A 12,571-nucleotide genomic window follows, 5' to 3' on the forward strand; every position below is an offset into this window, starting at 1 on the left:
CGCAGTTTGAATTTTCGTGTGCAAAAATTAGATGTTGTTTACGTTTTCTAGAAAATGTTTACTTTCGTGTGAGAAAGATATATCAATGATTCTTGGATAAAACCTGACATTTCGCAATGTATGGGTAGACGCATTTATGAAAAACTGTCAAAATGCGGATGCAGAAGTCATGCATGAAATGTAAACATTACGATGATTTCAAAAACGATAACAAGAAAAACTAGAACATCCTTGTAAACACAATCCAATCGAATACTCCGTACCAGTCGCAGCTTCGCTGTTTGGCTCATAGTTATGCTGTTCGTCTTTCTGGCGAACAGTTCAAAATCATGCAGGTACGCCCCTGCCGGAGGCAACAGATATCGACATCGCAATGCCGGTCACCCGTTACCAATACCATATAGCTGTTGTCTCCCCTGATATCGATTTTCTGCGATATCGGTCATGAGGTCAATTCTTCCTCATGTATACGCTATATATAGTAATAAATAGCCATGCCATGGATACATATATCTGAGCGCCACTTCGCAAAAAAAACAACGTCAACAGACACTTGTTTATTCCTCCTTGCATTATTTTATCACGGGCGGACACCCGGGCAGTAGCAACGACCTTCCGTAAGCCAGCTGGATGGTTTCTTCATATTGAAGTAACTCGTCTGGTTTGTGAAGAACATAGACAGCAACTGCATGAATCAAAACCTAAAATGACTGAACAGGAAAACAGGCTGAAGGCAAAACTAAAGAATGAAACAAGATGGATAACTGTCACACAGGACATCTTTGAAAAAACAGAAACCAAAAAGAATAAAATTCTACAAAAGCAAAACAACAAAATTGAAGTTTTGCAGAAAAGGATGTTAAATGTTCCAGTCAACAACACTTCCTGTCCTGAGATAAATGAAAATAACATTCAGAACAAGAAGAACAACAACATGAAGAAAAACAACAACAAGGAAAACAACAAAAAGAAAAACAACAACAATAAAAATAGAGAGAAAAAGAGACGAGATGATCCAGAGAAAACTACTGCTGCCACACAACAAAAAACATCATCTGGAAAAAATCAAGAAAACGCAGAAAAAAATCCAATTTCTTCGCGCCCTAACTTAAATCAGTCAAAAAACGGGATGCCCCCAGGCAACGCACAGAATATGACCTACGCGAATGTCACAAAATGGGGGAAAAACAACAGAAGAGAGACGAGAATCAGTCTCCGAGAATCAAACCTCGGGATTCACAGAGCTGCCTCAAGGAGTCAATAGATCACCTCATCAAGTGTCTGGAGAAATAAAAAGGAATAGGAGATTCATCCGAATTCAAAGTAGGAGAAAATGGCAACAACAAAAGAAAATACAGAAAGAAATACAAAGGGGCAAGGAGACAGTGAAAAATCTTTCTTCAAGGGAACTTACAAACTGTGAGTACAGACTTTTAGGTAAGGACTAAAATTTTGTCTTAAACCTAAGCACCATAATGAATACAGTTAAAACAAGAGATTTTTGAGTTCACGAGACGTTTACGGTTGAAAGAATATTTTACATGCCGGAAGAGGATTCTGATGGCGAAAATGATTGTGATAGTGCTGAAGGTGGGAAAAATAAACAGAAATATAAGAAAAAACATTCAATATTTACTCCACCTTCTGGAAGAGACTCTACACTTGATTTTTACATTGATGCTATAACGCATGAACTTCTTCAAAAGAACAGTAAGTACAGGTTTCGACCTAACCTATCTACTGATGAACTTTCTGCCCTGAAAAATCTTCGAAATGATGATAGTATAATCCTTAAGAAATCTGACAAAGGCTCGGTTATTGTGGTAATGAACAGAACTGATTATATTGCTGAAGTCAACAGACAGCTGAATAATACTGCTTACTACAAAAAACTTGATCATAACCCTGTTGAACAGTTTTCAAAAGATGTTACTGATGTTTTAGATGTTATTTGTAGGAATGTTAATGGTGATTCTAATGATACTTTAGTTGTACCTAGTGATGCCAGAACGCCACAGTTTTACATCTTGCCCAAAATTCATAAAGATATTAACTCAGAACTACCACTTGGTTACCCGGGACGGCCAATTGTAACTGGGTATAACTCTGTTACTGAAGGCATATCTGAATACATTGATAATATCTTGAAGCCACACATGGAAGCCCTGCCCTCATATGTTAAAGACTCTACTGACTTCATTAAAAAGCTAGGGTCTATGCCTAATATCTCCCCTAATGCATTTTTGGGGTTACTATGGATGTTTCATCCTTATACACTAATATTCCGCATGATGACGGGATAGAGGCTTGCCGGGAATATTTGGACAAAGCTCATTCATACTTGTCACATCAGTCAGTCAATGATATTTGCCAGCTTATTGAACTAGTCTTGACTAAAAACCATTTTCAGTTCAATAATGAAAATTATGTTCAAATTTTAGGTACTGCTATGGGTACACGTATGGCTCCTACTTATGCTTCACTTTTTATGGGTAAACTGGAAAGCGATTTCCTAGCTAATACTACTGTTAAGCCATCGCTTTGGTTACGTTTCCTCGATGACATTTTCTTTATATGGGAACACAGTGAAGCAGACCTACTTAAATTTATTGACAGTTTAAACAATGTCCATCCCAATATAAAATTCACCCACAGTTATTCAAGAGATACAGCTACATTTCTTGATGTTAATATTGGTAGAACAGGAGATGGTAATTTTGATTTTTCTGTTCATGAAAAAGCAACCAATACACATCAATACATTGAATTTTCATCCTGTCACCCTCTTTCATGCAAGAAAGGGATCCCGTATAGCCAAGCTAAGCGATACAGGCGTCTCACTTCTAATGATGATTTGTTCACAAATGAATGTGAGAAATTGCGAACGTATTTCCAAAATCGTAATTATCCAAGTCATATCCTTGATGATGCTTTAGATAAAGCATCAGCATTGTCAACCGAAGAAGCTATGAATCAATCACAGGCAGAACACAGATGATATTATCCCCTTTGTTTGCGTATACAACCCATCCCTACCGAACATTGGTCAGATCCTTAATAAATATTGGGGGCTTTTTGAACTATCTGAGAAAAGCAGTGTACGCAACCTGGTTAAATGCAAACCAATTATTGCTTACAAGCGACCTACAAATCTTAGTGATATCTTGGTTCACAGTAGCCTGATGTCTTCGGATGTAAATGGTGGTGTTCTTAAATGTAATAGAACACGGTGTTCTCATTGCGCTAATATCACTGAATCTGTACAGTTTACAAGCTCTCAAACTTTAAAAACTTACGATGTTAAACAAAATCTTAACTGCATGTCTGAAAATGTTATCTATTTAATCACATGCAAAAAGTGTAAGTTACAATATGTGGGACAAACACATCAGAAATGTTCTCAAAGAATGAACAGCCATAAATTTGATATCAGACATTTTCCTGATACTCCTACAAATGTATCTGAACATTTCAATTCTGAAAATCACTCTGTTAGTGATTTTTCTTTCATGCCAATCGACTTGGTAAAAAATGACTGGCTTAGGCTCTTGAAAGAGACTCGTTGGATTCATACATTGAATACAGCCTGGCCTCATGGCATGAATGCTAAAATATTATTTTAGTCTTTCATTTTTCACACAGATTCTTCCTAATGTATTTTTGCATATAAGTTAGTTTTCCTTGCCTGTATTAATATTATTTTTGCTTTGCAATTTTTGCAGGGAATAAGTATCTATTTTTGATCCTATACTATATGTGAATATTACGCCAAAATGGGTAACGTCTTTTGACGTCGTCATTGACGTCGCACTTTCCTGTGACGTCATACTATTTTGTTATTATACTCTGATGAAGTCCAATGGACGAAACATGTTAGTTTTGAAGTAAAAAGTATATTTCTGGAGTTAGTTCTTCGCTTTATCTATTACTTGTTTATTCCCACATTCATACTGTTTGTATATCAATTTCAGCACTTATATGGAACTGAAAAGCAGTATGGGCAGGCTGATGCTGCAAAACCCTAACGTTGGTTTTCGCACTGCGGCGCTTAAAGTGAATTTATATTTATTTCCAGATGTAAGTAGGTTATGTATAATAGGACTGTGTCATGGTTTCTTGGTTCCTATTTTCTACCACATCAAGGCGAAAAACTCTGCCTTATAGTGATCTATATTTGTAATTAAGTTTCATGAAGATCCATCAATGGGTTACTTTGTTTCATGGGAATTTATGAGTTTTAAAACAATAAAAGGAAATCATTCTGCAGTAATTACAGAGATCCTGATGAAAGACGTGCATGCACCATTGCCTTATAGTGATCTATATTTGTGTTGAATTTCAGGAAGATCCACGGATTTCTTTGCTATGTGGAATTGCAAGAAATTAAAGGGCAATAACTTTGGTTACTAAAGTGATCCTGACAACAGCTACGTGTGCATCAACGCCTTATAGGGATCTACATCTGTGTAAAGTTTCACAAAGGTCCATCAAAAGGTTACTTTGATGCAGTCAAAAAATCCTTATTTTTTTACAAAATTGAGGGGGAAAATGCTGCTTTTACTGGGTCAAGGGGGATAATACTAAAAGCGAACAAAGGTCATGTGCTAATCAATAATTATGTGGTGCTTGGTGATTCTAGCTGAAACACTTTGCATTACAATTGTATAAGCATTTTCAATTTCGGACGGACGGACGCACGGACGGACGAACAGCCGGACGAATAGCCGGACAGATAACGCCAAAACAATTTCCCTCAGCCTTAGGCGAGGGATAATAAGACATTAATTAAAGTTTTAAAGCTGTGTAATTATACCAGTATAAATGTATAACATTCTTTTAAAGGCGCTGAATGATCTTTCTTAAAAATTGAAGTCATATTATGAACATTAGAATATGAATTTTTGTTTCTAAACTATCTTGCAAATGCCAAGTCAAAAAAAAAAAAAAAAAACGATGCCCGTGTCGGGAATTGAACACGGGCCACCGCGGCAATAAAAACTTTCTCACAGTCTTTATCAGTATACCACAGAGCAATACGTATTTAACGACCGCTAAATATACATATTTATGATTAAAGCAGTTTAGCTAGAGTAAAGTCTTACAAACGCTTTTCAATTTTCTGTGTAAAAATTAGTGAAAACAATTAATTCTCAGCCTGTGTTTCCATAACATATAGTCTTTCAAAACTTTCTTACCAAGAATAGCATTGATTTCCTGATATCTATGTTCCCCTTGTTTGTTGTAATAATGATAATTTGCAACTATTTACGAAGAAATTTAGATATAATTATGTCTTGGATCGTTTTTCATCTGAATGTTTTAGAATGTTTTGAAAACTTCAGTAACATTTTTAGCTATAGCCCCAGAACAAATCACTACAAATGTTTGTACTTCAAATGAATGATACTGCTATACATTAATAAACTTTCAATTATTTTCAGAAATGTGTCACATTACCTATGAAGTATTCAGAATTTCTTTCAATTCATTTTCATCTGGTTCTAGAAAAGTGGTAGAACCATTGTATCCAGGTCTTTCCGTGGACATACCAGGGAAATCATCGCTGTCTATTTCTCCAGCAATATGTATTAATAAATCAATTGGCTGATTTTTAGTTTTGACACTATCTTTGTGTTCACTGTTTGTTTCATCAAAAACTGGTATTTCAGTTTCATTAAATTCCTCTGGAGTATCCAAATTACTGTTATTATCCAAAATTTGTTTGTTAATCACATCAATGTCGTAAATTGGCCACGTCTGCTGATAGTCCTCCATCAACTCGTGCAAACAAACTTGGAAATTCATGTTCTTTATATCTATTTCCGGAACTTCGTGGGATTTAAAAACGGCCTTTTTCAGTATAAATGGTAAAAATCCACCTGCGACTGTTGCCAACAATTTATTTGTTGCTGAAATCTCGTACGTGTCACCAAATGCGAGAACAACAACGAGAACAAACATTAGAAATAACAATATCATCCCGAATTCCGCTGTTGCTCTCAAGTAATTAACAAGCAACTCTCCGGGAACACTGTAAAATGGCATCTTACATGACTTGAAGTAAAAACTCTTTGGAATCATTGGTCGGTCATTCTTGCTCAGAAAAAGCACTACTCTAGAAACTTGCCACCTTGGAAGACCGTCCTCGTTCGTTGCAAGCTGCACTGGATTTTCAACTGTCTCTGCTCTTTCCGTCTTTATTCTAAACGCAATGTTTTCCTGCTTTTCTTCATCGCAATAAATTTCATTTTCAACTTTGTCTTTACCGAGTTGTAGAATAGCCGATATCATTGTTTTGTTGAAAGCCAGAAACTTTTTACTGACAATACCAAAACAGTCACTTCCGTAAACGCCTAGAAGAAAAATAAGTGAAATATAAGTTAATGTCATTGAAGCATTTAGAATAAGCCCCATTAATGTGTAGACGAATATTTCGACAATGAATGATGCGAACTCAGTCATCAGAAATATAACTGAATACATGGATAAGAGGCATAGTAATATAACGACTAACTGCTGAAGTCTTTTCGAGCCTGAATTTAAGACGGATTCTTTCTTTTCTAATGATTCCGCTCTGGATATATCTTTCATTTCTAACTTCTGTTCAATGTTGTCTACAAGTCTGGACAGTTTGGCAAGTATCCTTATTTCGTTGCAAGCATTTCTGGGAAAAAGATACACCGCAAAATGAGCTAGTAGGCGTAAAGTGATATTCAAAGTCGGGAATATGTAGAATGATAGGATAAGAAGCAGAAATGGTAGACCTAGTGTCCATGTAACAAGTCCAATACAAATTCCTACGCCACCGAACAAGGTACATGGTTTTACTGCTACTTTAACTACCCAGCCAACCACGTCCATTTGCTTCGTTTCGCGCATGTCCCGAAAGCACTTCCGGAGAACAAATTTGAAACGTTCCTTCATCTTCCGGCTCATAACACCAAAGACACACGACTCGAAAGACAAAAGTAAATAAATTAAAACAAACAAAACATGCAACGGTGTAAGCAATAGCGTGAAGTTCCCAGGGAAGTAGAAACGTAGAGATTTTCTGTATGCAGCATCTTTGCGCATGTGCATTTCAGAGTGCTCGTATTGAAAGTAGACATAAATTCGGATTATCCATGGTGTCGCTAGTAGAAGAAGTAGAATAGCTGTCATAAAACGCTTCAAAACTGTGTACCAGGACATTGTCTCAGAATGACATTTTGAAAACAAGAAGAAATTTGATTTACAACATTCTGCAACAGCTACTCTTTCGCGAATTTTGCATTTGAAGAATGAGTCATACATTGTCCGAAACAATCCAACTGGTGCGAAATCTTCTGGCAACAGACGTCCATATTTAATACGAAGATGTACTTGCTTCATTATAAGGGTATAAGGTACATCAAGAGTCATATTCTGCAATGTTGTCTTAAATTTTTTCATTTCTCTGAATTCTGTTAACTCAAACTTGTTCTTCACATTTGTAAATTGTTCAGGATTTGTTGTGACGACAGCTTTCACCGACAGAGGCTGCTGCAACCTGTGTATATATGGAGCAGCTACATGTTTCAGACGATAAAACGAATCTGGTATTAATCTTGGACTGAACAAAACCACAAGAACTTTCAAAACTACAATTACAGTAAATAATACATTGAGCCAAGCGTCAGATTGCAAATAACTGCACCTTACATGATGGGTTTCGCTTCTCTGGCAACACAGATACCTAAAATCTGCAACACCATCGGCGTCAGTCACGTGCATGTTACAAACATTATCTGTTGGTTTCAGTTTCACAATCACCCCTGAGCTTGTATTTTGAAAGTCGTTCATGACCAGTTCCCGGACAAGTACCTCAATATCCGAATATGACAGCTGGCTAAGGCAGTAACTTGGATGCTCAGTAATATTCACGTGCATTGTTTCTACACCAAGTTCAAGAGTTGTTAAAGATAGCATGTCGTATGCCGGTCTCAGAAGCAACAATCCAGTTCCGTGGCGGCCTGTGGAACGAACCCAAAAGAACGGTTTGTATAAGTTGCTTTCGTTGTACCCATGGAACTTCCTTTCTGGGCGCTTGATATGTAGATGGAATTTGATCATCTTTGTTCCGCTTATAAGAGCTTCACTTATGAGCGATGTTGTTTCCTTATCTTCAGGTATAAGCTGGCAGTTTTTCAGTACTGAGGCAGCGACATAAGGTACATCAAACGTTGACTGATTATCCGGAGTAAGTGGTTTTACGGTAGGTAACCCTGGCATTGCTTCCGGTTTGGTGAGTGTTGTATTGTGTGGTGTAACGTTTACATCCGGTTTGATGGAAGCTGCGGCCTTTGGCGTAAGGTTTGTTAGTGCGAGTAGTTCGTCTTCTGTCTTAGACAAAGCTGATTTCGTCGCAGGTTTTGTAATGGTAGACGTGTTTGTATGTTTGGCACTTGGTTGTGTTACAATATCACCACTATTCCTTGTCGGCAAGGAGATGGTCCTAGCCAGCAAAAGGAATAACAATGTCAGTGACGTCTTCATCCTGTATGTTCTAGCAGGACATGTGGCCTGAAATGTAGACAAACTTCAATTTATTAAAACAAAACATACACGCATGTTAAAAGAAAATTGAATTGCGAGTGTTTTTTCTTTAGATGTACGGGCTGTATGCAGGAATCAAGGTAATCCGCTCGAACGTAGAACAACGCCCCAATTTTATGTAGTTTTGGTTTAAACGTTATTGATATTGAAATAATTTCAAGCAGTTTAAGCAATATTTTGTTGTTTTAAACACCAAGCCTTCAAGTTAAAACTTCGAAATCTAGTTCAGTGAAATAACAGATACAACACAACTGATTGTTGTATCTAAACGAAGTAAGTGTTATTTAGCAACAAGAAAACAACTGTTTATACGTTAAAAACGGCAGTTATTTAAGAGTAAAGTTTTATATTTATTATTGAAAGTAAGAACTACATAAGACGATGAAAAATCACGAAATGACTTTTCGAAAACAGAAATACAGTACTAGCAGTTCTGTTACTTTTAAAGCATTGAATCGAGGACAGAAATATTAGACCTTATTGCAAAGTTCATACTTTAAAGAAACTGATACAAGCTGAAATAGATAAATTTACATACCTATTGAAAAATGTCCTTTATATAATTTTCCTTCCTTCTCTATCCCCAGTCGATTCAAATTTAAAATGATATCATAAAAGTATATGAAGTTACGCTGAGCGATCTCTTTACATTCACACCAAAAACTCTTATTCGGGTTTTAAATTGCAACCAGTTTCAACCGCTGTAAAATCATTCATATACAAGAGTGCTCAACTATGGCATATAATAACATATACGGACGCCTTTCAGGGACATTGTTAGGATATTTTGGTAAAAGACTCATGAGTATGAAGCAAAAGCGTGTTAGGTTTGAACATTTCCATGAAAATTTAAGCTTAAATGTATGGAACGACGGAGCTGTCTTATGTCAGATGAATACGAGGTATCTTCTTCATGTCGTGTTAATTACTGTTTTGTCATGTTCTTGATGTTGACTTGCAATGCTATCGTGTCTGACATACATACTATTTCGTCAGAGTGACGTATTAAGGACTTCGGACACTTTCTATATGAATTTGCCTACTCCAAGAGTGAAAAATAAACCACTAAGAAATAAGTATTTAATTACATATACCATCAAAATACTTATTTGAGATTATTTCTTAAAGTCAAATTTTTCAATATTTGTTTCATAAAATGGTTATTTTTGCTCTAAATAGAATTACGTACCCTGTAATATACATATATAAACTATTTTGCTTTAAAGAACATTGTTGCCCCCCGTGCATCAAAACCAAATTTGGCCAGCTTATGTAGATATTAATTTATACACATTTTCTGTGACTATTGTGTTGATGCAAGGGGTGGAGCAGTACTTATAAACAAAAAATATAACTACAGCGTGTTCCCAAATGTAAAGTAACCAATACTTTTTATATTCATTTTTAATAATTTGATAGTCACATATTTTTACATCTGTTTGTAACTAAAATACTATACAAATGTTTGAATGGGCACATATAGGCATGTTATACATGTAGAGTAGTGAGAGAAGCAAAAACTGTTAATTCATTATTATTTATTGGGTTAAATTTTCATTGGCATATCCTATTTGTTTGTTGTAGTAGATTGGCAAATGTGTGCTGTAAAATACTAGCAACACACCAGGTAATCTTCTGCATGCCCTCCTCGCGACGCGCACACCACTAGCGATGAGGATGTAATTTGTTTTCCATTTTGTTTTTATTATTTATTTTGTATTTTATATATATATTTCATTTCTTTATTTCTTCATCTTTTTCTGTGCATTTATATTTATTTCTTTTAGACACATACTACATGTGACACGCATTCATTACTTCATGTTCTTCCTTCAGTAAAAACTGAATTGAATAGTGTTCTTTGCGGCGGACTAGGCCTAAACACAACAAAAAAGGGGCAATATGTGCACAGCAGTTAATCTGATCCTGACTATAGTCTATCCAACAGAAACAAGCTTGGCATTGATATGCCTGTGATGCATAGGTCAAGAACAGTAGCTTCTTGGCAGGTCATATCAGTGACGGTTTCACATTCAGTGTGAAGCCACGAAAGTGATGTGTCAAGTCGCTTTCCATGCAGATGGCATATACAAATACGGCTAGACGCGAAAAGGAACTAAACGGTCCAGCCGAGTTTCAGGTGGAATTTTTATGCAGCGACCTGCTTCAACTTTTCGAATACGTTTTGCCCACAACTTCAGCCCTGAATAGACAACATTATCTATAGATGGGTTGTTGTCAGACTTATCCGGATTTAACTTTTTCCGATCCAGCTTCCTTAGGCAAGCCTCAGAAAGAACTGTCATTTCGGATACATTTTTATTACATTCTTATTGTTTAAGCGAAATAAGCCGTGCTATGAGAAAACCAACATAGTGGCTTTGCGACCAGCATGGATCCAGACCAGCCTGAGCATCTGCGCAGTCTGGTCAGGATCCATGCTGTTTGCTTTCAAAGCCTACTGGAATAAGACAAACCGTTAGCGAACAGCATGGATCCTGACTAGACTGCGCAGATGTGCAGGCTGGTCAGGATCGATCAATCTGGTGGCAATTGCACTATGTTGCTTTTCTCATGCGCGGCTCAAATATTATGTGTGCCACTGGTACCTATCCTAAGCAAGAACCCACCTAAAGGCTTGATAAGATTACTGACTATTCTTATTTTAATGTTATACATCACACAAATACCTGCCATCACTTATAACAGAGCTATACAGACATTACATGTACTTAAATAACTACCTGAACCACTGTAAAAAACTGACCGGTCACTTATACATGTATACCTATTCACACATGTAATGCGTCAATAACTTTACATTATGAACAGTGTATAGATAAATCAAGTACAGGTTTTTTGCAAAAATATCGTTCCCTTTTTATTTATTTATAGGATTTAATCTTAAAATGTTATTTTTTCTTAAATAAACGAATTTGTCACTTTTTTCGACTGAATTCAAATATTTAAAACTTCCGTAAAAGTGATGAGATTTATTTTTACGGAAATTAAACATTTATTTTTTCAAGAAAATATACCTGGCCAGATAAATAAGAAAACATCTTGATAGAACAGATAAAATCATTTCTGCTTAATAAATTAACTAATACATTGGTTTATCACTGACTCGAAACGCTTTGGGTATTGTTTAAATACTTAAGGAGAAATTTGCATTTAAAATATAGGCTAGAAGCATATGATAGTGTCCGAAGTCCTTTGTTAAACGACCATCCTATTTCAAAGTAAGATGCTGTCATGTCCAGTGAACATACTCTCTTGTCAGAATGACGTACCATTTTGTTAAACGACCATCCTATTTTCTCAAAATAGCATGCTTTGTTGTCAAGACGACGTACTATTTTGTTAAGCGACTAAAGTAATATGCTGTCATGTCTTGTGTGTATACCATTTTGTTAAACGGTTGTCCTCTTTTCTCAAAGTAACTTGCTATCATGTCCAATGAACATACTCTCTGGTCAGAGTGACTGCACATGATAGCATGTTACTTTAAGAAAATATGAGGGTCATTTAACAACATAGTATGTCACCCTGACAAGATAGTATATACATTGGCCGTGATAGTATAGGGTGGTCGTTTAACAAAATAGAACGTCACTCTGACAAGATAATAAATACACTGGACATGAAAATATGTTTCTTTGAGAAAATAGGAGGGTCGTTTAACAAAATAGTACGTCATTCTGAGAAGATGTTGCTTAAAGAAAATAGGAGGATGGTCGTTTAACAAAATAATACGTCTCTGTGACAAATTAGTACATAACACAGTAGGCCTACTTAACAAAACATAAAGAAGATACTTCATATTCTGTCTAAAAGTATTCAAACTGTGTCGAATAATGTCAAACGTGTAAAAAATGACTGAGCAGTAAAACTGAATAACTAAACTGTAATCAGCAGCCCTCCAGTGCTTCCTTAGTCTACTGAACGTATATAATTATACATATTACTTTTTCTCGGATGAATAACTCTAAATTTA

General features: G+C 36.0%; 1 protein-coding gene across 1 annotated transcript; it reads right to left on the bottom strand.

Moving 5' to 3' along the window:
• Positions 1-5,052: 5,052 nt before the first annotated feature.
• On the bottom strand, positions 5,053-9,248 carry LOC123529272 (uncharacterized). The gene is made up of 2 exons (XM_045309530.2): positions 9,113-9,248; positions 5,053-8,541 (listed from the first exon to the last, which is right to left on the bottom strand). The coding sequence occupies exon 2, from the start codon at positions 8,512-8,514 to the stop codon at positions 5,458-5,460; it is 3,057 nt and encodes a 1,018-aa protein (XP_045165465.2). The 5' UTR covers positions 8,515-8,541; positions 9,113-9,248; the 3' UTR covers positions 5,053-5,457.
• Between the last annotated feature and the right edge of the window lie 3,323 nt (positions 9,249-12,571).

Source organism: Mercenaria mercenaria, chromosome 13 (genome assembly GCF_021730395.1).
Source record: "Mercenaria mercenaria strain notata chromosome 13, MADL_Memer_1, whole genome shotgun sequence".
Lineage (NCBI taxonomy): Eukaryota > Metazoa > Mollusca > Bivalvia > Venerida > Veneridae > Mercenaria > Mercenaria mercenaria.

What these genes read in the sequence shown, in the direction of transcription:
- LOC123529272 (XM_045309530.2), bottom strand. Translation starts at nt 8,514, where the DNA reads ATGAAGACGTCACTGACATTGTTATTCCTTTTGCTGGCTAGGACCATC.